The sequence below is a fragment of the Geotrypetes seraphini genome, chromosome 2, assembly GCF_902459505.1.
Source record: "Geotrypetes seraphini chromosome 2, aGeoSer1.1, whole genome shotgun sequence".
Taxonomy (NCBI): Eukaryota; Metazoa; Chordata; class Amphibia; order Gymnophiona; family Dermophiidae; genus Geotrypetes; species Geotrypetes seraphini.
This window is the reverse complement of record NC_047085.1, coordinates 485,217,804-485,242,504: the sequence shown is the minus strand read 5'-3', so window position 1 is coordinate 485,242,504 and position 24,701 is coordinate 485,217,804. Positions and strand designations below refer to the sequence as shown.

General features: G+C 49.0%; 1 protein-coding gene across 16 annotated transcripts in view; it reads right to left on the bottom strand.

Moving 5' to 3' along the window:
- The window catches only part of OBSCN (obscurin, cytoskeletal calmodulin and titin-interacting RhoGEF), a 762,040-nt gene that overhangs the window by 493,574 nt on the left and 243,765 nt on the right, over positions 1–24,701 (bottom strand). For all 16 annotated transcript variants that reach the window (XM_033931804.1, XM_033931806.1, XM_033931805.1 and 13 more), the window contains 3 exons: positions 23,852–24,118; positions 8,719–8,985; positions 1,884–2,153 (listed from right to left, as the gene is read on the bottom strand). In XM_033931804.1, the coding sequence (XP_033787695.1) occupies positions 1,884–2,153; positions 8,719–8,985; positions 23,852–24,118 (804 nt within the window). The remainder of the gene's footprint in view (positions 1–1,883; positions 2,154–8,718; positions 8,986–23,851; positions 24,119–24,701) is intronic.

The window sequence follows — 24,701 nt, the reverse complement described above, 5'->3', positions numbered from 1 at the left end:
AGCGTTTTGCTTATAATATGAAGCTACAAAAAGTGCTGTGATTCAAAAAAGAGAAATGGACAGGTGGGGCTGGTGCCTAAAGTCTGGTCTCTTTAAAACACTTTTTTTCTGAGCACTCATGAAGATTATTGCAATAAAAGATGAAAATGGAGAAACACATACTAAAATGGAAAATATTTCAAAACAATTTCTAAATTTTTATAAAGACTTATATTCTTCTGAGCCTTAGGTGATAAGGAAAAAGATGGTTTAGAATTTTTAAATTTAATTGTTGGACCAAAGGTTCCTGAACATATAAAAAGAAGCTTAGAAGAGCCTATATCACTAAAAGAATTAGAAACAGCATTGAAGTCTCTTAGAGTTGGATCCGCTCCAGGTGGTGATGGTTTTACAGTAGAATTTTATAAATCATTTCAAAGTACCATTTTATTAAGTACCTATTTATTAAAAGTACCTATTTATTAAATTTATATCAATTTCAACTGAATAAAGGTTGCATTACAGGTACTATGGCAGAATGATTAACAATTGTTTTGCCAATGCCAAACAAAGATCCCACTTTGGTTTCAAACTACAGGCCTATCTCATTAATTAATGTGGATGGAAAACTTTTTAGAAGATGATGCAATGTATATAACTCTTTGACAATCAAGGACTGTTTATTTTGTTACCTAGTATTATCTTTTCCTTGGTGATTAGTAATTCACTTCCCCAGTGAGCATTGGTTTCACCTAATTTTCAGCACTATTTTCTGAATTTGGGTCAAAGCATGTAGTATGGCAGTGAATAATTAATGGTAAACACAGCACATAAGGTATGTATATGATGTCACTTTCTCCCCTGTAATGTATCCATGTCTATTAATGGAGTTAAAGGGTTCCGGGGAATTAGATAATACAAGACTCTGGCTTGGTGATAGCATGATATATATAAGAACAAACAAAAAGAAACCAACAGAAACTGCAGTAAAAAAAAATAACAGCGCAAAACCAAAACAAAACTGCAGAAAATGTACAAGGTGCAGGAATTTTTATCAAACAAAAATATAAAAATCAATAAAACAATAATAAAAAATCCAGTCATTAGTTCTTGATATAGGACAAACCGGACCTGACACGGTCCGTGTTTCGAAAAACACTTCTTCCCCAGGATAAAAATAAATTGACAAAAAGTCTAGAAGCACAGGCAGTCAGAAAACTCCTGTAAAAAAAATGCTGCTCAGTGAGACGCATATTATTGTACTGAATGAACTACCTGGACCCTGAGGAAGAAGTGGTTTTTTTTTTTCAAAACACGGACCATGTCGCATCCGTTATGTCCTATATCAAGAACTAATGTCTGGATTTTTATTATTGTTATTATTGTCTTTATTGATTTTTATATTTTTGCTTGAATAAAAATTCCTATATTTATAAGATACAATGATAAGATGTTCAATTGTTCTAATTAATAGTGTTTATTATGAATTCTGTACACTTGATGAAAGTTTTAAAATGAATAAAGAATTAAAAAAAAAAAAAAAAAGAATAAAAATTCCTGCACCTTTTACATTTTCTGCAGTTTTATTTTGGTTCTTATGATATATATAAGACACAAACCCCCTCATTTACAAAGGTGTGCTAAGCTTTTTAGCGTGTGCTAAATATTAGCGTGCGCTAAACACGCGCAAAACACTAATGCATAGATATTATCCTATGGATGCGTTAGCGGTAAGCGCATGCGTTGATTTGGTGTGCGCTCAATCCGCACTAAAACGCTTAGCACGCCTTTGTAAAAGAGGGCCATAATGTACCAAAACTGTCTTGTTGTTCTGTAGTACATTTGTTGATTAATGTTTCATTAAAAATAGTTAAAAAAAACCAAACTGCTAAGTGGCAAATAACCTTTTACTATTAGCGATGCCTTGGAGTTTAGGTTGCGTGCAGTGAAGACTACTTCTCCAGAATCAATTGCCACCACTTCCTTAATGTTGAGAGTATATTTTCGGCCCTTGTTAAAGATCTCAAATCGGCCACCGCTATCCACTTTTTGCCCGTTTACTGTCCAGTGGTAATCACCGATGCTTTCGTGGGACAGAATGCACTCAAAGGCACAGCTCTCCCCTTCTTTGGCCTCGGTGCTTTTCAGGCGCTTTGTGATACCAATATTCAGCTCTACAAAACAGAAAAGCAAACAATATGTTTCTTTAAGATGTGATCTACCTCTCCTGCATTTTACTGACCTATGCGGTTTACAAAGAATCAAACTAAAATGAAATTAGGTACTTGAGAAAAAACTACCCTGTCGGTCCCAAAGGCTCACAATCTAGCTACAGTACCTGATAAACTAAAAATATGTAATAACATATAATACATTTCCAAGATCAAAAATCAAAGAAATAGAAAGAATGAAAGAAGATAAAAAATCTATATATATAAAATCGGAGGTATGTATGTGTGTATGTACCGTATTTGCCGGCGTATAAGACGACTGGGCGTATAAGACGACCCCCCAACTTTTAAAGTTAAAATATAGAGTTTGTTATATACTCGCCATATAAGACTACCCCTTCTTCCGCACACCTTCTGCACAACAAATAAAACTTAAAAGAACATCAGTCCTGCATCTGGCCCTCTCCCTTCTACCTGCACCTGGCAACACCCCCCTGCTCCGCGGCTCTCTTCAGCAACTCGTCAGCAGCGGTGATCAAGACAAGCTGCCGACATCGAGGCCTTCCCTCTACGAGTCCCGTCTTTGTGGAAAAAGGAAGTTGAAACAAGCGGGACTCGCAGAGGGTAAGCCCCGACGTCAGAAGCTTATGTCGATCGCTGCTGCTGAGTTGCCGAAGAGAGCCGCGGAGCAGGGGGTGTGGCCGGAAGCAGGTAGAAGGGAGAGGGAGATAGGAAGGCTGTAGATCTCCGGAGCATGACACCGACCCCGGCCAGGATGATTTCTTTTTCAGGCGTGCAGCTTACAAGTCCGGCGTCGCGGCGGGAAATAGCCATGCTGAGCAGTGAGCTCAGCACGTACACAGATGAAAGCCTTGCTTGCTGATTGGTCCGGCGGCACGGCGGGGCGGGGCCGCCGGACCAATCAGCAAGCAAGGCTTTCATCTGTGTACGTGCTGAGCTCACTGCTCAGCATGGCTATTTCCTGCCGCGACGCCGGACTTGTAAGCTGCACGCCTGCATCGCCAGAATTTAGGTAGGCTGTTTTCATCCCCGTGGGAGTCCCGTGGGTCAGGGGGGCATCCCCGTGGGAGTCCCGTGGGCCAGGGGGCGTCCCCGTGGGAGTCCCATGGGCCAGGGGGGGAACCCGCGGGATCCCCGCGATCCCCGTTCAGACCTCTAATGTAAACAGTACCCGGCGTATAAGACGACCCCCGACTTTGGGGAGGATTTTAAGGTACTGAAAAGTCGTCTTATACGCCGGCAAATACGGTATGTGTGTGTGTGTGTATGTGCCGCGATCACGCAAAAACGGCTTGACCGATTTGAACGAAACTTGGTATGCAGATCCCTCACTACCTGGGATGATATGTTCTGGGGGTCTCGCGGCCCACCTGCACACGTGGGCGGAGCTACAAACATAAAATCAGATTTCACCCATTCATGTCAATGGAAAAAATGTAAAAAGCTGCCATTCTCACAGTAATTAAAAAACGGCTTGACCGATTTGAACGAAACTTGGTATGCAGATCCCTCACTACCTGGGGTGATATGTTCTGGGGGTCTCGCGGCCCACAACTCTATGTTGCTTATATGTTCTTGCTCCTGGAGGTGAAACTAAAAATGTTGTTTATAATCACGTTTTGCGTTAGTTGTATTGTATTCATTTTGTCAAATATTTCACATTATAATTTGAATATATGTGTGTGTGTGTATGTATGTATGTTCCCTTAAAGCTACTCATAAATTGGCCACTTGTCATATAATGATAATCCAGCCACTATAAATGTCCATAGAATCAGTATTCAACTGAATGGTCTGGATTCAATAATATTAATGGTAATTGTATGATATTGAAAAGGACGCCTCAGCCCCACCACTCCACCGCAAAAAAGTCGCTCAAATCGCGGGAAGCATAGTGTGGTGCTTCATCATTGGCTGTCACTTCACACTTGTTATTAACTCAATACTTTTTATTTGTTTTTCTATAGTAAAACTATGGGTAGTACATAGTACTACTATAGTAAAACTATAGAAAAACAAATAAAAAGTATTGAGTTAATAACAAGTGTGAAGTGACAGCCAATGATGAAGCACCACACTATGCTTCCCGCGATTTGAGCGACTTTTTTGCGGTGGAGTGGTGGGGCTGAGGCGTCCTTTTCAATATCATACAATTACCATTAATATTATTGAATCCAGACCATTCTGTATGTATGTTCCAGCATAACTCTTCAATGCATGGACAGATTTCAACCAAACTTGACATACACATTACTTACTATCTGAGGACAAACACTGTGGGGGTGGGAAGGGGGGGATATGTAAAAATGATTGAAAATGACAGATTTTAGTATCTACCCCATAGTGTTTTCAGGCTCACAGATGAATACTCAGCATAACTCTGAAACGCATGGAGAGATTTCAACCAAACTTGGTACACATATGACTTACTATCTGGGGAAAAATATTGTGCAGGTGGGACGGGATAAAATACTGTGGGGGTGGGAAGAGGGTGATATGTTAAAATTATCAAAAGCGACAGATATTAATGTCCAACCCATAGTTTTCGGGCTCGCAGAGATGAATACCGACACTCCCGATGCCGTTTAAGTCTAAGTTCAGCCCCATAGAGAGGGACATTCCTTTGTGACATGTGGAGGGTAGGGGGTTGGGACACGTTGGGGGGGGTAACGTGGGGGGTGGGACATGTGGGACATGTGGGACATAGGGGGGTGGGACATGTAGGGGGTTGGACATTTTGGGATAAATAAATATCCGGGCAACGCCGGGTTATCAGCTAGTTAAAAATAAAATAAAACAAATTTTAAAGATAGAAAAGTCTCTGAAGCGGTCATATTTTAGTGCAGGTCTTAATACAATTCCCGGCACAGCCCACTTCACAGATCCGTCACTGGCAGAGCTTGAGAGCATCAAAGAAATGAACATTTCTAAAACGTATCCACTAAAACTGTTATATGAAATATATAAATCCAAATCAACACGAATCAGTACACATTAAGGCAGATTGCGGTCCCCATTCCATTATTCAATTTGGGAGAGCCATTTGAAAAAAAATGTGCTTTTAGATGTCTCTTAAAATTTTGAAATGATTCTTCAATATAGTTACTCTGGCAATTAAGGATAAGAAAGCCCTATTTACACCATCTTCACATATGTCGATTTTTGGCGTTGTGCAAGTCAAATTATTTGGGGGGTAAAAAAAAGCCTCTCCCTTTCATTCTATAATATGTTATAGAGGAGGCACTAGGAAGACCCACCTGACATTCAATGCAAGTTATGTGTGTGCCAGTGGATGGGAACACGATTCAAGTATGCCTGCATTTTCAGTGCTTATACCAATAAAATTGGTCCTTTTAACTCACTAAGGGGCAAGATTTTATCCCTAGAAGAAAGGGTTGGCAATAAGAAAGGGACAAAAGTGGATCCAATACTTTTACGTCATGCATTTAAAATCAAGCCTTCAAAGTAGAAGATATAACTTTCAACAGACAGGCAGTGGCCACCAGACAGATATATTTATTTAGAGATGCTAGATGAAATGTTTGGCGCTTAGGAATATGCAAATAAAGAGACCCTTTTACTAAAGCTTTTCTTAGGTCAGTCAATCTGCATCTTGCCTTTGGGGAACTGACGGAGGAAACAGACAAGAACTTTTGGTCAATAAATAGACATTCTTACGTGAAAACAAAGAATCTGTAAATACCGTAATTCAGAGAAGAATTTTATCTGTGTATTTATTAAAAATTATTTACTGCGTTTTTGAAGAAATTCACTTAAGGTGCTGCACAACAAGTGTAAGATACCTATGTCCATCCTATCATGCTCTCTGTAAGAAGCTCCATAACCCCTATCTGTCCTAGTTCTGCCTGGCCTAATTACACTGTAAGCTCTTCTGAGCAGGGACCGTCTATTACATGTTGAATTACAGTGCTGTGTATGGCTTTCAACACTATAGAAATGATAAATAGCAGTAGTAGTAGTAACTGACACATGTAATTTATAATGACAGCTTAATCATAATCAAAATGCTCTAATATCAACATACATGCAAATTTGGATTGGCAGCATTTCTTAAATGCTGACCACTGCTGGCTAATGTAGACCCAGATATTCAGTTCTGGGCCATATCTAGGCATAGCACTGAAGTGACACCCAGAAGTTATATAGCAATGATAATGCGCAAAGTTAACTGGGCAAAGTTAAGATTGCTTTTTCTGTGGTCCAATTTGCTCAGTTGGCTAAGCAGTTATGAACACTTCATACTGCCAATGCCTCTGTAACTTTTGGATTTGTCCCTGGACTGACCCAAGACTGCCCTGGCACTACAAACTGGTGTCACTGAGATCAAGAAGAGTCAATATTCAGCAGAACTGTTCAGCGACATGCCAGTTATCAGTTCCCAGTCCACTCGGTGTGATTTAAGGAAGCAGGAACTTGGAGCATAAGAACAGCGTTACTGAGTCAGACCCATGGTCCGTCTATTCCAGTATCCTGTTTCCACAGTGGCCAATCCAGGTCATATGTACCTGGCAGAAACTCAACTAGCAGCAACATTCCATGCTACCAGTTCCAGGGCAAGAGGTGGCTTCCCCCATGTCTTTCTCAATAGCAAACTATAGACTTTTCCTCCAGAAACTTCCTCAAATTTTTTTTAACCCCAGCTACACTAACTGCTATTACTATATCCTCCAGACAACAATTTTCAGAGCTTAACTAGTTCCAGAGCTTTCATTGAGTGACAAAATATTTCCTCCTGTTTATTTTAAAGGTAATTTCATGTAACTTCATTGAGTGTCACTTAGTCTTCATAATTGTTTTAAGAGAGTGTGGCATAGTGGTTAGAGCTACAACCTCAGCACCCTGAGGTTATGGGTTCAAACCCTGTGCTGCTCCTTGTAACCCTGGACAAGTCACTTAATCCTCTACTGCCCCAGGTACATGCTTAAGTACCTGATTTATAACCCGTTCTGAGCTCCTATGGGAGGACAGATAAAAAGTCAATTCACGTTTACCCGTTCTACACCAGTCATATCCTCTTCAGCTGTCTCCTTTCCAAGCTGAAGAGCCCTAAGCTCTTTAGCCTTTCCTCATATGAGAGGAATTCCATCCCTTTTATCATTTTGGTCATTCTTCTTTGAACCCTTTCTAATTCTGATATCTTTTTTCAGGTACAACGACTAGAATTTAACACAATACTCAAGGTGAGGTCACACCATGGAGCAATACAGAGGCATTATATTCTTGGTCTTATTTACCCATCCCTTCTCTTGCTCGCTTAAACCAACCTGAATATTGACCCTATAATGCACAATTAAAACTGCAAAATAAACTTAGGCCCTCTTTTACGAAGGTGCGCTAGCGTTTTTAGTGCACGCACTGGATTAACGCGCGCTAGCCGAAAAACTACTGCCTGCTCAAGATGAGGCGGTAGCGGCAGCGCGCGCAGCATTTTAGCGCGCGTTAAGGCCCTAACGCGCCTTCGTAAAAGAAGCTCTAAATCTAAAGGGTAATATTTATGCCATTTCACCAACTATAAAAATTTTGGGAATCAACTTTGATCGCCAACTATCATTTGATTCTCATATTACCACTCTGATTTTAAAAATCTCATTTCCTTTTACGGAAATTAAGAACGGTAAAGTCCTATTTTGGTTTTGCAGCGTTTGACTGATGGTACAGTCTCTTGTTTTGAGTTCGTTGGACTATTGTAATATTCTTTATCTTTTGATTTCTAAGCGAAATGTAAAAAGGATGCAGATCATTCAGAATACTGCAATACGGTTGATTTTTGGATTGAAACGGACAGATCACGTCTCGCAGTATTATTATAAATTGCATTGGTTGATAGTTGAGGCCAGAGTGATTTTTAAGCTAGGCTGCTTATGTTTTAAGGTTTTGAAAGGATTGCTGCCTAGTTATCTTTCTGATGCTTTCAAATTTGTTGATAAAATGCTGGCCTACATTTAAGGTGCCTGTTTTAAAAAACCAGCCGTGATTGACACACAATCAGCAGTCATTTTTAGTTGGCCATTGATACTGGCACCGATTATAGAATCCGGGCCTAAATGAACAAATAAAATTAAATAAATGGGTTCATAGACAAAACCGCTGAAGACAAAGAGTGTTTTTAGGGGTAAAGATGGGGGGTTTTGTTGGGGAACCCCCCCCACTTTACTTAATACAGATCGCGGTGGAGTTGTGGGGGGTTTGGGGGGTTGTAACCGCCCTCATTATACTGGAAACTTAACAGTTTCCCTGTTTTTTAGGGAAAAAGTGAAGCTTTCAGTAAAATGTGGGGGGGTTACAACCCCACAACGCCCCCACAACGCGGCGCGATCTGTATAAAGTAAAGTGGGGTGTTCCCCCCCACACCCCCCGTCAGAGCCCTTTAAAACAGTCATTTTCTTTGGCGCGTGCTTCCGCGTTGCGCTCAGTTGTCTGCGCGCGCCTTTGTCCTGGCGCGCTTTTGACCTGACACCAAATAAATGTGTACCATGCCACGCCAAGCCTTCAAAATCACTCTGGCTTTGTTTTCCTGTTTATCTACCTTGAACGTGAACTCTTGATTTGGCAACATCAGTACCAATATCACAGGTGTACACTCCAGCATCGTCCTTATTTAGGTCATGGATGACTAAACACAGAGACTTCCCAGCCTGCCTCTGCTCATATTTGTCGCTCGCAGTGAGCAAAACATCATCCTTCCTCCACACTGGCGTAACCTTAGGTTTCGAGACTTCGCATGCCAGAGAAATCACTCCTCTCTCCTCACCCACAATGTCATCCAGGGACTTCAGGAATACTACAGGCTTTACTGAAGAACGGGGAAAAGAGAAACAAAGAAAAAAAAAGAATTCATCAGGGAACATCACACAGCAATGTTTCTTTAGCTTACGTCATTTAAACACTACTGGATTGGAAGTTGCCAAGTTCCATTTCTATTGCTTGATCAATCAGGTTATAGCTTCCTTTCAGCGTATTACTGGTGATTTACCGTACTTTGATTTGATAGGTTCATTCACGACACTAGGAAGGAGAAATTAGGTTCTTACCTGCTAATTTACTTTCTTTTAGCTTCTCCAGACCAGTAGAGGTTAACTTTACGAATGGGTATATATCTAATCATGACCAGCAGGTGGAGACTGAAAACAAAACTTTGGGACAGTATATCCTAGCCCCTCCTCTCTATTTCCCTCAGTCTGCCGAATAGCCAAGCAGAACCAAGAACTGGAAAACAACAGAGAGAAAAAACAATACTCCGAAAGGAGTAACAAATAACATACCCAAAATGCTGTTGGAAAATGCAGAGGAGAAATTCCCGAAGGAAGAATGTCCCCACAGCTCGCCAGCTAAGCCAGCCGAGCCACAGCCGCTGTTCTTCAATTCTCCCCGGCCCTAGAAAAATACTAGAACCCGCAGCAAAAACCAAAAACTGCCCGCGCAACAGCCCCAACAACAACAACAACAACAGACAGGGTGGGGACCTCTACTGGTCTGGAGAAGCTAAAAGAAAGTAAATTAGCAGGTAAGAACCTAATTTCTCCTTCTTTAGCACTCTCCAGACCAGTAGAGGTTAACTTTACGAATGGGACGTACCAAAGCAGTCCCTCTCACGGGCGGGACCCCCGAAGGGCCGAAACCAGTACACGCTCACCGAATACCGCATCCCGACGCGCCTGCACATCAACCCGATAATGACGAACAAAGGAATGCAAGGAGGACCAAACCGCAGCCTTACAAATATCCACTGGAGGCACGAGCGATGACTCAGCCCAAGAAGCCGCCTGACCCCGAGTGGAATGAGCCTTGAGAAACTCCGGAACAGGCTGCTGTTTCAGAAGATAAGCGGAAGCAATCGTCTCCTTGATCCAGCGCGCAATAGTAGCCTTAGAAGCGCCAGCTCCCCGACGAGGACCCGCCAGGAGGACAAAGAGATGATCGGACTTCCGGAATTCCTGGGTCCGCTGCACATAAGAGCGAAGGACCCGACCGACATCCAACTTGCGCAGCTGCCGTTGCTCAGAAGAGCCCTCCCGACCACCCAAGACCGGGAGAACCACCGATTGATTGACATGAAAAGGAGAAACAACCTTAGGCAGAAAGGAAGGAACAGGCCGCAAGACGACCCGCTCCCTAGAAAACTCCAAGAAGGGAGCCCTACAAGAGAAAGCCTGCAGCTCAGAAACACGCCTAGCAGAAGTAATGGCCACCAAAAAGACCGCCTTCAAAGTAAGGTCCTTCAAAGAACAGAAGTCCAAGGGCTCGAAAGGCGGACGCACCAAAACAGAGAGAACCAGATTAAGATCCCAAGAGGGAACCGAGGGCCGTAGGGGAGGCCTAAGCAACTTGGCCGCCCGCAAAAACCGAATCACATCAGGAAGAGCCGATAAATGCTGACCTGACACCAACCCTCGAAAAGCCGACAGGGCCGCAAGATGAACCCGGAGAGAAGACCAAGCCAGGCCTCTATCCAGGCCATCCTGCAAGAACTCCAGAATGTTAGGCAGAGAAGCGCGAAAAGAGGTCACTCCCCGCGCCCGACACCATTCCTCAAAGAGACGCCAAACCCGCACATAAGCCCAAGAGGTAGAAAGCCTCCGGGACCCCAACAGTGTAGAGATCACCTTGTCTGAATATCCCTTCTTGCTAAGGCGACCCCTTTCAAGAGCCACGCCGTAAGACAGAAGGGAGACGGGTCGAACATGGGAATGGGACCCTGCATAAGAAGGTCGTCCGAGAGAGGCAGAGGAAGAGGATCCGCTACCAGGTGCCTCACCAAATCCGCATACCATGGACGGCGAGGCCAATCCGGCGCCACCAGCACCACCAAACCCGGATGGTGAACAATGCGAAGAAGCACTCTGCCCACCAGCGGCCAAGGAGGGAACACATACAACAGCCCCTCCGTTGGCCACTGCTGGACCAGAGCATCCAGACCCTCGGCAGACCGTCCCTGCGACGACTGAAGAAGCGGGGCACTTTGGCGTTGCCACCCGTGGCCATCAGGTCCATCAGGGGCTGCCCCCAAGCCTGCACTATCAACTGAAACGCCTCGGCGCCGAGACACCACTCTCCTGGATCTAGGAAGTGACGACTGAGGAAGTCTGCCTGAACATTTTCTACTCCGGCTATATGAGAGGCCGAGAGGTCCAGCAGATGGGATTCCGCCCAAACCATGAGCAGAGCCGCCTCCTGCGCCACCTGAGTGCTCTTGGTGCCCCCCTGAAGATTGACATAAGCCACCGCCGTGGCATTGTCCGACAGCACTCTGACCGACTTGCCCAGCAACAGGGAGTGGAAAGCCAACAGCGCCAGACGGACCGCTCTGGTCTCCAACACGTTGATCGACCAGGCGGCCTCCTCCGCAGACCAGGTGCCCTGAGCTGAGTGACCCAAACATTGAGCCCCCCAACCCAGGAGACTCGCATCCGTCAGGAGTACCGTCCACTGCGGGAGATCCAGACCCACCCCCTGAACTAGGTGAGGGGTCTGGAGCCACCAACGCAGACTGCAGCGCGCCAAGCCTCGCAGGGGAACCGGAACATCCATCCCGTGCCTCTGGGGAGACCACCTCCGGAGCAGAGCATACTGGAGAGGACGCATGTGGGCCCGCGCCCACCTCACCACGTCCAGGGACGCCGCCATCGACCCCAAGACCTGGAGGAAATCTCGCGCCCGAGGACACCGGGACGCCAAAAGCAGGCGAATCTGAGATTGCAATTTGCTCACCCGGCCCTCTGGGAGGAAGACCTTCCCCAAGGAGGTGTCGAACAGCACCCCTAGGTACTCCAGACGCTGAGCCGGGACCAACCGACTCTTGGAAAGGTTGACCACCCAGCCCAGCGACCGGAGAAACTCCACCACCCGAGCAGTAACCCGGGAGCTTTCCTGCAACGACTTCGCCCGAATTAACCAGTCGTCCAGGTAGGGGTGTACCAGGATGCCCTCCGACCGCAAGGCTGCCGCGACGACCACCATCACCTTGGTGAACGTCCGAGGAGCCGTGGCCAGCCCAAAGGGAAGCGCACAGAACTGAAAGTGCCGACCCAAGATCGCAAAGCGCAGGAAACGCTGATGAGAGGCCCGAATGGGAACATGCAAGTAGGCCTCCGTCAGATCGAGAGAAGTGAGAAACTCCCCCGGCTGAACCGCCAGAATGACCGACCACAGAGTTTCCATACGGAAAGAGGGAATCTTGAGAGCCCTGTTGCCCCTTTCAAATCGAGGATGGGCCGAAAAGTCCCCTCCTTCTTGGGCACCACAAAGTAAATGGAGTACCTGCCCGTGCCCCACTCCGGAGGGGGCACCGGAACAACTGCCCTGAGATCTAGCAAGCGCTGAAGGGTCTGGCGAAAAGCCTGCGTCTTCCCCGGAGTCTGACATGGAGAAGCGAGGAAAAAATCCGGCAGAGAGCGGGCGAACTCCAGGGCATAACCGTCCCGCACCACCTCCAGGACCCACTGATCGGACGTGATCTCGGCCCATTTGGGGAAAAATTCGCGCAGCCGGGCCCCCACCGGAACCAAAGGGGGCGCCGGCAAGGTGTCATTGTGCAGGACGGGAAGCGGGGGAACCGGCGGAGGGATTCCCTGCCCCCCGACGGGCCCCCCGAAAGGGCTGCATGCGCTGGAAGAACCGACCCCGGGAAAATCCCGGAGACTGGAAAGAAGCAGCCCCACGCCCAGGGCGATATTTGCGAAAATCCCGCAAACGCCCCCGGGCCGCACCCCCCCGAGACGCCGGGCGGGCACGGTCCTCCGGCAGACGGGGAACTTTCGAGTCCGACAGAGTCTGAATCAACTTATCCAAGTCCTCTCCAAACAAAAACGACCCCCGAAAGGGAAATTTAGTAAGCTTAGCTTTGGACGCAGCATCCGCCGCCCAAGCGCGCAGCCACAACACACGCCTTGCGGCCACGCCAAAAGCCATAGACTTAGCCGAGATCCGCACCAAGTCATATAGAGCATCTGAGAGGAATGAGGCCGCCATCTCAATCTTCGCTACCTCCTGATCCACCAGAGACCAGTCGTCAGACTCTCGATCCAAAACCCGCTCCGCCCACCGAAACACGGCGCGAGCGACCAGTCCCCCACAAATAGCCGCCTGGACCCCAAAGGCAGAGACCTGAAAATTTTGCTTAAGGATGCTCTCCAATTTGCGCTCCTCAGGGTCCCGCAAGGCAGAACCGCCCTCAACAGGCACGGTATGCCGCTTGGAAATTGCCGAGACCACCGCATCCACGACTGGCGAAGCTAACGTAGCCCGATCCCCTTCAGGAATGGGATACAGGCGAGCCATGCTTCGCGCCAGCCGAAACGGCGTCTCTGGCGTTTTCCACTGCTCCAGAATAATATCCCGAATATCCTGATGCATAGGAAAAGAGCGGGAAACGGAACGGATCCCCCGTAACAGGGGGTCCCCCACACGCGGAGTCTCCGGCGGCGCGTCCTCAAAACGCAAAACCGAAGAAACCTGCTGAATAAGGTCAGGCAGCTCATCTTTCTGAAAAAGGCGCACCATGGACGCCTCGTCACTGGAGAACGGGAAATCCGACAACCCGCTGCCAGCTTCCGTCCCCTCCAGAGAGTCCTGGAACTCCTCAGAAGGGTCCAGGTCCTCCTCCAGACCGACCCGTTCCTCCGACCACAAATTCTCGTCCCACGACACCCGCGGACGCTTGGACAAGGGAGGCGGCGGAGGGGACGTCACGCCCGACGAAAGAGGCAAAGCCGCAGGGAGCGCGGAGGAAACCCCACCCCCCGAAACCCCCTGGGCGCAACCGGGACCCCCAGCCGCCTGAAAATAGGCTCTGCATAAAGAAAAGAAAAATTCAGGAGAAAAACCCCCCGAGGGTCCCAAGGGACTCCCTGCCACAGCAGGGGACCCAGCAGAACCTTGCCCCTGCATAGTCAAAACAGGGGGAAGGTCACCTGAGGTGGAAGACAAAATGGAGGGGCCAGACAGAGAAGATGGCGGTTTTCCCGCCAAAAAAGCTCCCTCCAAAGCCTGAAGCGGCTGAGAAACCTGAATAGTCTCAGCCGCTAAAGCAGGCAAGCCGGCATCAGCTGTCAAAAAATCAGCTGAGAGGGAATCCTCTAAAACCCGACCGTCGGCGGTTTGGGGAATCCCTCCGTGGGCGGACGGAGAAGACCGGGCTTCCCCACCGTTCCCTGCCGACTCGCGAGGCACCATCGGCGGGGAGCTCTGGGCACCTGCAGCCGCTGCCGACGGAGCTCCTCCACCGCACCGGCCTGAACACCGCTTGCACAGGCTGGCCGCGAGTGCCTCGCGTCTGGAGCACAATGAGCACTTTTTCCCTTTAGAAGTGCTCATTGCTCCATACGCGACCTAGCTGCAAAAAAGTGCCGGTTAGTTGAAAAAATGGAGAAATTAGGTTCTTACCTGCTAATTTACTTTCTTTTAGCTTCTCCAGACCAGTAGAGGTTAACTTTACGAATGGGTATATATCTAATCATGACCAGCAGGTGGAGACTGAAAACAAAACTTTGGGACAGTATATACTATCCTCCCTTCTCTATTTCCCTCAGTCTGCCGAATAGCCAAGCAGAACCAAGAACTGGAAAACAGGAAGAAAACAATACTCCGAACAGGAGTAACAAATAACATACCCAAATGCTGTTGGAAAATGCAGAGGAGAAATACCCGAAGGAAAATGTCCCCACAGCTCGCCAGCTAAGCCAGCCGAGCCACAGCCGCTGTTCTTTAATTCTCCCCGGCCCTAGAAAAATACTAGAACCCGCAGCAAAAAACAAAAACTGCCCGCGAAAACAGCCCCAACAACAACAACAACAACAGACAGGGTGGGGACCTCTACTGGTCTGGAGAAGCTAAAAGAAAGTAAATTAGCAGGTAAGAACCTAATTTCTCCTTCTTTAGCACTCTCCAGACCAGTAGAGGTTAACTTTACGAATGGGACGTACCAAAGCAGTCCCTCTCACGGGCGGGACCCCCGAAGGGCCGATACCAGAACACGCTCACCGAACACCGCGTCCCGACGCGCCTGAACATCTACCCGATAATGTCTAACAAAAGAATACAAGGAGGACCAAACCGCAGCCTTACAAATATCCACCGGAGGCACGAGCGACGACTCAGCCCAAGAAGCCGCCTGACCCCGAGTGGAATGAGCCTTGAGAAACTCCGGAACAGGCTGCTGTTTCAGAAGATAAGCGGAAGCAATCGTCTCCTTGATCCAGCGCGCAATAGTAGCCTTAGAAGCGCCAGCTCCCCGACGAGGACCAGCCAGGAGGACAAAGAGATGATCGGACTTCCGGAATTCCTGGGTCCGCTGCACATCAGAGCGAAGGACCCGACCGACATCCAACTTGCGCAGCTGCCGTTGCTCAGAAGAGCCCTCCCGACCACCCAAGACCGGGAGAACCACCGATTGATTGACATGAAAAGGAGAAACAACCTTCGGCAGAAAGGAAGGAACAGGCCGCAAGACGACCCGCTCCCTAGACAACTCCAAGAAGGGAGCCCTACAAGAGAAAGCCTGCAGCTCAGAAATACGCCTAGCAGAAGTAATGGCCACCAAAAAGACCGCCTTCAAAGTAAGGTCCTTCAAAGAACAGTCGTCCAAGGGCTCGAAAGGCGGGCGCACCAAAACAGAGAGAACCAGATTAAGATCCCAAGAGGGAACCGAGGGCCGTAGGGGAGGCCTAAGCAACTTGGCCGCCCGCAGAAACCGAATCACATCAGGAAGAGCCGATAAACGCTGACCTGACACCAACCCTCGAAAGGTCGACAGGGCCGCAAGATGAACCCGGAGAGAAGACCAAGCCAGGCCTCTATCCAGGCCATCCTGCAAGAACTCTAGAATGTTAGGCAGAGAAGCGCGAAAAGAGGTCACTTCCCGCGCCCGACACCATTCCTCAAAGAGACGCCAAACCCGCACATAAGCCCGAGAGGTAGAAAGCCTCCGGGACCCCAACAGTGTAGCGATCACCTTGTCTGAATATCCCTTCTTGCTAAGGCGACCCCTTTCAAGAGCCACGCCGTAAGACAGAAGAGAGACGGGTCGAACAAGGGAATGGGACCCTGCATCAGAAGGTCGTCCGAGAGAGGCAGAGGAAGAGGAACCGCCACCAGGTGCCTCACCAGATCCGCATACCACGGACGTCGAGGCCAATCCGGAGCCACCAGCACCACCAAACCCGGATGGTGAACAATGCGAAGAAGCACTCTGCCCACCAGCGGCCAAGGAGGGAACACATACAACAGCCCCTCCGTTGGCCACGGCTGGACCAGAGTATCCAGACCCTCGGCCAGCCCTTCCCTGCGACGACTGAAGAAGCGGGGCACTTTGGCGTTGCCACTCGTGGCCATCAGGTCCATCAGGGGCTGCCCCCAATCTTGCACTATCAACCGAAACGCTCCGGCGCCGAGAAACCACTCTCCTGGATCCAGGAAGTGACGACTGAGGAAGTCTGCCTGAACATTTTCTACCCCGGCTATATGAGAAGCCGAGAGGTCCAGAAGATGGGACTCCGCCCAAACCATGAGCCGAGCCGCCTCCTGCGCCACAGGAGTGCTCTTGGTGCCCCCCTGACGATTGACATAAGCCACCGCCGTGGCATTGTCCGACAGGACTCTGACCGACTTGCCCAGCAAAAGGGAGTGGAAAGCTAACAGCGCCAGCCTGACCGCTCTGGTCTCCAACTCGTTGATCGACCAGGAGGCCTCCTCCGCGGACCAGGTGCCCCGAGCTGAGTGGCCCATAAACTGAGCCCCCCAACCGAGGAGACTCGCATCCGTAAGGAGCACCGTCCACTGCGGGAGATCCAGACCCACCCCCTGAACCAGGTGAGGGGTCCGGAGCCACCAGCGCAGACTGCAGCGCGCCAAGCCTCGCAGGGGAACCGGAACATCCAAATCTTGCCTCCGGGGAGACCACCTCCGGAGCAGAGCATACTGAAGAGGACGCATGTGGGCCCGCGCCCACCTCACCACGTCCAGGGACGCCGCCATTGACCCCAGGACTTGGAGGAAATCTCGCGCCCGAGGACCCCGGGACGCCAAAAGCAGGCGAATCTGAGATTGCAATTTGCTCACCCGGGCCTCTGGAAGGAAGACCTTCCCCAAGGAGATGTCGAACATAACCCCAAGGCACTCCAGACGCTGAGCCGGGACCAACCGACTCTTGGAAAGGTTGACCACCCAGCCCAGCGACCGGAGAAACTCCACCACCCGAGCCGTAACCCGGGAGCTCTCCTGCAACGACTTTGCCCGAATCAACCAGTCGTCCAGGTAGGGGTGAACCAGGATGCCCACCGACCGCAAGGCTGCCGCGACGACCACCATTACCGTGGTGAACGTCCGAGGAGCCGTGGCCAGACCAAAGGGAAGCGCACAGAACTGAAAGTGCCTCCCCAAGATCGCAAAGCGAAGGAAGTGCTGATGAGAGGCCCGAATTGGAACCTGCAAGTAGGCCTCCGTCAGATCGAGAGACGTAAGAAACTCCCCCGGCTGAACCGCCAGAATGACCGACCGCAGCGTTTCCATGCGGAAAGACGGAATCTTGAGAGCTCTGTTGACCCCTTTCAAATCCAGGATGGGCCGAAAGGTCCCCTCCTTTATGGCCACCACAAAGTAAATGGAGTACCTGCCGGTGCCCCACTCCGTAGGGGACACCGGCACCACTGCCTCGAGATCTAGCAAACGCTGAAGGGTCTGACGAAAAGCCTGCGTCTTCCATGGAGTCTGACATGGAGAAGCGAGGAAAAGGTCCGGCAGAGAGCGGGTAAACTCCAGAGCGTAACCGTCCCGCACCACCTCAAGGACCCACTGATCGGACGCGATCTCGGCCCATTTGGGGAAAAATTTGCGCAGCCGGGCCCCCACTGGAACCAAAGGGGGCGCCGGCAAGGAGTCATTGCGCAGGACGGGAAGCGGGGGAACCGGCGGAGGGATTCCCTGCCCCCCGACGGGCCCCCCGAAAGGGCTGCATGCGCTGGAAGAACCGACCCCGGGAAAAACCCTGAGCCGGGAAAGAAGCAGCCCCACGCCCCGGGCGATACTTGCGAAATTCCCGCAAACGCCCCCGGGCAGCCCCACACCTAGACGCAGGGCGGGCACGGTCCTCAGGCAGACGGGGCACCTTCGAGTCCGTCAGAGTCTGAATCAACTCATCTAATTCCTCTCCAAACAAAAAGACCCCCTAAAGGGAACTTTAGTAAACTTAGCTTTGGACGCAGAATCCGCCGCCCAAGCGCGCAGCCACAAAATACGCCGCGCGGCCATGCCATAGACTTAGCCGAAATCCGCACCAAGTCATAAAGAGCATCTGAGAGGAACGAGGCAGCCATCGCAATCTTCGCTACCTCCTGATCCACTAGAGACCAGTCATCAGACTCCCGATCCAGGACACGCTCAGCCCACCGAAACACGGCGCGAGCGACTAGCTCCCCACAAACAGCCGCCTGGACCCCAAAGGCAGAGACATCAAAATCATACTTAAGAAGAGTCTCTAACGCACGCGCCTCCGAGACCCTAAGAGCAGAACCGTCCATAACAGGCACGGTATGCCGCTTAGGAAGTGCCGAGACCACCGCGTTCCCCATTGGCGAAATTAAGGTAGCCCTACCTCCCTCCGGGACGGGATACCCAAGAGCCAAGGCGCACACCAAACGAAACTGCGCCCATAGGCCACTGCGCCAACACAAAATCCCGCAAATCCTGACGCACAGGAAAAGAGCGGGAACCAGGACAGACCCCCTGAAGCAGAGGGGCCCCCATACGCGGGGTCTCCGGCGGCGCCACTGCAAAAATGCAGCACCAAGGAGACCTGCTACACAGGTCTAAAAGCTCATCCCTCTGAATAAAAAAGCGCACCACGGACGCATCTGCTCTGGAAGACGGGAAACCCGCCGCCCCGCTGCCAACAGGCGTCCCCTCTAGAGGATCCTGGAAGCCCGCCAAAGCAGCCAGGTCCTCAACCAGGCCAACACGCTCCTCCGCCCACCAATTCGCAATCCAAGCCCCCCCGCGGGCGCTTGGATGAGGGAGGAGGAAGAGGGGACGCCAAACGAAAAGAGGGAGGCAAAGCCATAGGGGGCGCGGAGGGAAACCCCCCCCGAAACCCCCCAGGCGCACGTGGGACCCCCAAAAGTCCGCACAAAGAAAGAAAATAAATTGGGGGCAAAAAACCCCTGGGGGTCCCCAGGGACTCCCTGCCCCAGCAGGGGTCCATGCTGAAACCTGCCCCTGTGTTCGCCATACAGGGGGAAGGTCACCTGAGGTTGCAGACAAAATGGAGGGGTCAGACAAAGAAAATGGCGAAGTTCCCGCCAAAAATGCTCCCTCCATGGCCTGTAGCGGCTGAGAAGACTGAACAGTCTCAGCCGCTAAGACAGGCAAGTCGGCATCAGCTGTCAAAAAATCAGCTGAGAGGGAATCCTTCGGGGAATCCCTCCGTGGGCGGTTGTGGAAGACCGGGCTTCCCCACTGCTCCAAGCCGACTCGCGAGGCACCATCGGCGGGGAGCTCTGGGCGCCTGCAGCCGCTGCCGATGGAGCTCCACCACCTCACCGACCCAAACCGCCGAGTTCAGGCCGGCCGCGAGTGCCTCGCGGCTGGACTAAAATTGTGGCCTACTCCCCCGGAGAAGGGCACAATTGCTCCAGACGCGACCTAGCTATAAAAAAGTGCTGGTTACATGAAAAAATACAGTAAAATACAGTTTTCTTAAAGGGAAACAACCCTTCAGACCAGCACTACCTCAGGATTTTTTTTTTTTTTTTTTTTTACAGAACAGACTCCACAGGCTCTCGAAGCAATATGCCTTGCTTGACTTAGGGGGCAAGGCTTACTGCTGAGGCTCCTCTAAAAAAATGTGGGGAGGTGGAGGAAGTGGGGGGAGGGACCCCGCTCGTGACCCGCCGGGTTTGACACCCCCGAGGTCGGACGGACCCCCAAACAGGGCCCGACCAAGCTCCGTCCGGCCAAAAACAGGGACAATAAACCCCTAAACAAATTCCAACAGCCCTACCAAGAGAGATGGGTACAGATCACTCAACACCTGCTGGAGACTGAAAGAAGACTGAGGGAAATAGAGAAGGGAGGATAGTATATACTGTCCCAAAGTTTTGTTTTCAGTCTCCACCTGCTGGTCATGATTAGATATATACCCATTCGTAAAGTTAACCTCTACTGGTCTGGAGAGTGCTAAAGAAACAGTAAAATACAGTTTTCTTAAAGGGATACAACCCTCCAGACCAGCACTACCTCAGGATTTTTTTTTTTTTTTTTTTACAGAACAGACTCCACAGGCTCTCAAAGCAATATGCCTTGCTTGATTTAGGGGGCAAGGCTTACTGCTGAGGCTCCTCTAAAAAAATGTGGGGAGGTGGAGGAAGTGGGGGGAGGGACCCCGCTCGTGACCCGCCGGGTTTGACACCCCCGAGGTCGGACGAACCCCCAAACAGAGTCCGCCCAAGCTCCGTCCGGCTAAAAACAGGGACAATAAACCCCCTAAACAAATTCCAACAGCCCTACCAAGGGAGATGGGTACAGATCACTCAACACCTGCTGGAGACTGAAAGAAGACTGAGGGAAATAGAGAGGAGGGGCTAGGATATACTGTCCCAAAGTTTTGTTTTCAGTCTCCACCTGCTGGTCATGATTAGATATATACCCATTCGTAAAGTTAACCTCTACTGGTCTGGAGAGTGCTAAAGAAGTTCAGTGTTGTCAACCTAACTTCAAATCATCACAAGATTATAATGATCATTGCTCGAAGCGTTTTTGCCTGCCACTACACATGCCAAGTGGTTTAATTTACAAGTGTCCCCTGAGGAAGACGTTTAGATCATGCAGAAACTAGGATCCTTGTTGGGGCTACATTCTATGAATAAAGTTTGCCTCATTGGTTGAATTGACATCCCCCTTGCCTTTCTTTTGGATTGTCTATATCTTCAGCTTATTAGCCATCACTCTTGAATGCTAAAAATTTAATTGCTCTCAAGGTTTTGTCTTACATATAAAATGAGACTGACAGTATCAAGGGGGAAAAGAATGCAGAGTATAGGCTAGAGAATTCTTTCCAACACATCTAAGTGTGCATATGTGCATGTCTGTGTGTGTATATGTTTAGGTGAGAACTTGTTTTCTGTCTGTATTTTGTGTTATTGTACGAGTATATATTTTATCTTTTTGTGTGCATGTCAGCATATCTCTCAGTTTTGTATGTTTATATCTTTTGTATTTGCATAACTTTATTTTTGTTTGTGTGTGTTGATACTGTCACAATCCCGACTCCCGTTACGGCCTTGTGCCAGTTAAGAGCCCCAGAAATCGCCCGGTGAAAATGATTAGAGCCAACTAGTATGTTCCTGCTGTGCAGGAAGAGGACCAGCAAGCTCAGGCTGAGTTTAGGCAGGACTCAGTACACAGCCCTGGGAAAAATAGTTTTGTCCCTTTAAATCCTCCATCTTTAAAACTGCTGGCCAAACAGGTTAGAAGGCAGCCTCAGGTGCAGAAAGCCCTTCCCCCGCATAGGACTGGGCGTGGCACTGCAGCTCTTGAGCACTTAGAGAGCTGGCTGTCTGAGAGGAGAGGGAAGTCAAAGGAAGCTCTCATGTTGGAAGAGCCTGCACCTCCTCCAGAGTCACTGATGTGGAAATGTTGAACCCAGAGTCAGAAGAAGCAGCCCTGATAAACCAGGAGCCTGAGGAAATGGACTAGAGTGCTTTGCAAGAATTTGTGCTTACTGAAGAGATGGAAGTAAGCTGATTGAATTGTGGGCTTGTGTTTTTGAAAAGGTTTCTTTTTGTGAACTTTTTGGGTTTTTGGATGTTTGACTGCTGGGACACTAATTTAACTACTGTGATGTTTTGAAGGAAGTCACTGCTGAATAAGTGAATTCTCTGTGTATGCTAGCAAAGGGAAGTGTGCTAGTAATTCATTCTGCTTGTTTGGAAATTGTTTTTTTGGGGGGAGCCAAGATGGCTACTGCAAGCTGAGGCTTGGCTGCAGTGAGGAAATACTTGCAGTGTCCCTCTTAGAGTTTGGAAAACCCTGAAGGCTTTGGCAGTATCTGGCCAACATCTGTGTGGAGGGATTTGAAGGTTAATTTTGCTCCTTGTCCTGATAAGGAGCCATTTTTGGTAAATCTGCCAACCTTCTACTCTGGAACTCTGAGGAGAAAGGAAGAACTATGACATTGCAGTGTGGTAAGTTTTGGTTTGTTTTTTTTGTTTGTTTGTTTGTTTGCATTCATTGAGGATTACAAGAGACTGAATTAAGTTTTGTTGTAGTACTGCTACAAGGAAGTAAGACTTACCTGGGACATAAGTTGAACACTGAGAATTAATCAGACCAGGCTGATGGGTACAGCATTATTGAATTGTCAGTTGATGTTACTGTTATTTTTGCACTCTTGTTGTTTTTTTTTTTCTTGCATTCTTTTTTGGTCCTGCCTGGATAATAAATAAATTTAAGTTTATCCTTCTGATACTTACCTGTGAGAGGCCATTCTGTTCAGTGTGCATAGTGTAAGCTATCCACCACAGGACTTCCTCCTGTTTGAGGAAGTACGCCGGGGCTATTTAGTGGTCCCTGCTATGCCCTAAGGGACGGCCACCCTACAATACGTCTGTGCATGTTCAGATGTGCGTGATTACTTGCATGTTTGTGCATGAGTGGATAGGTTAGTCTGTGTGCATGAGTGTTCATCTGTGTGTTGGCTTTCTATGTGGCTAAGATGGAGAGTTGAGATGAGAAGCAAGGACTCTTTGAAAGGTGCAATTCGGTAATGGCTATGTTATTTTAGAATCGTTTGTATAATACAGCTGTTTTAACTGCTTTACCCACTCGGGTGATGGCTCATTTTCTCTTCACTCCCTCCACCCACCACCCTTACGAACACCAAATGCAGAAACTTTGGGGGTAATATTCAAGTCTATGGTGGCTCAGATTGAATATCTGTGGTATTGTCCTGGTGTTGTCCTTACCACAGATATTCAACACCAGGACATGCGTGGCTCCCGGAACGGAATATCCGGGTATATGCACTGCTTCAAGTGCCTGTACGTAAACCCAGTGGCGTGGTAAGGGGGTGGGTGAGGGGGGGCAGTCTGCCCCAGGTGTCATCTTGCTCAGGGCACCGGCACCCCTCCTCCTGTCCCTGCCGCGCGCCCCTACCCTCCCCCTGTATCTTTATAACATTGGCGCGAACAGACACCAACTCGGCTTCAGCACTTTCTCCGACGTCAGTTCCCAGACTCGAGCCTAGGAAGTGATGTCAGAGAGAACACCAAAACCAATGAACCGAAGTTGAAAAAGTATGGGGAAGGGGTACGTGAGCGCCGAAGGGGGGCCAGGGAAGAGGGCGAAGGAAGAGCGCCACCACCGCTCACCCTCGCTATGCCACTGTGTAAACCACTTTGAATGTGGGTTGTAAAACTACAAAAAGGTGGCATACACGTCCCAATCCCCCCCTCACCCCAACCAGTCTGAATATCACTTAACTTGGTACAAAGTTAGGCCAGCCTTTTTTACTGTCCTAAGTATATGCATTTATCTAGCCAGTTCGCAGACTAGATGCTGCCACTAATAGGATAAGTTGTGGCTCTGCCAGTCAATCCAGGTCAGTGGATTTGGAGGCGCTCTCTAAATCTGTTCGTTCCTTATTTTCTCCTCATCAGTCCGATTTCACCAACCTTTAACTTTAAGATGAGCACTCTCAGTAAGATTCTCTGCTTTGAGAGTCACCTCTCCCGAGTCCTCAGGGGAGACCTGCTTCAGCATCAGGGTGTGGCTCTTGCCGATCTTCTTAATATCACTGGCATTACTGCAATACAGGAGTGTGCTGTTCAGGAACCATTCCACCTCCTCGTCCTCGTGTGACAGCTCGCAGGAGAAGACAGCATAGCCCTCTTCCTCCGTTTCTACATCCTCCAGATGTTTGACGACCTGCACATTGCGAGCTAACAAAAAAAAAATGTCAAAACTGTTGAAACGGACCCCTCCACCTTACACACTCTTTCAGAGTTCATTCCATAATAGAGAAGAAATTCCATCCCACTCCATGAAGACAATCTATGGATATCATGTTACCTAATGTAAACCCTCCCCACCATTTTTTTAACAAAATTGCACAAGAGGATTTTAGCGCTGGCTGGCATGCTGAATGCTCTGCGCTGCTCTGATGCTCATAGGAACTCTATAACCATTGGAGCAGTGCAGAGCATTCAGCGTGGCGGCTTGTGCAGTTTTATAAAAATGGAGGGGGGTAAATCTGCTTAGAATTCAGACTCACGACATTCAGCTTTTAACGGTCAAGGAATAGGGTTTTATATATGACCAAAGATCTACTAACCCCCTCCTTTACTAAGGTGCTCTAACCGATTAGCGTGCGCTAATCGAATTAGCGCACACTAAACACTAACACGTCCACAGACTAACATGCCCGCGTTAGCGTTCAGCCTGCGCTAATCGGTTAGCGCACCTTAGTAAAAGAGGGCCTAAATCTAGAATAATCTCACTTTTATGCGTTAAAAAGATGCAGAA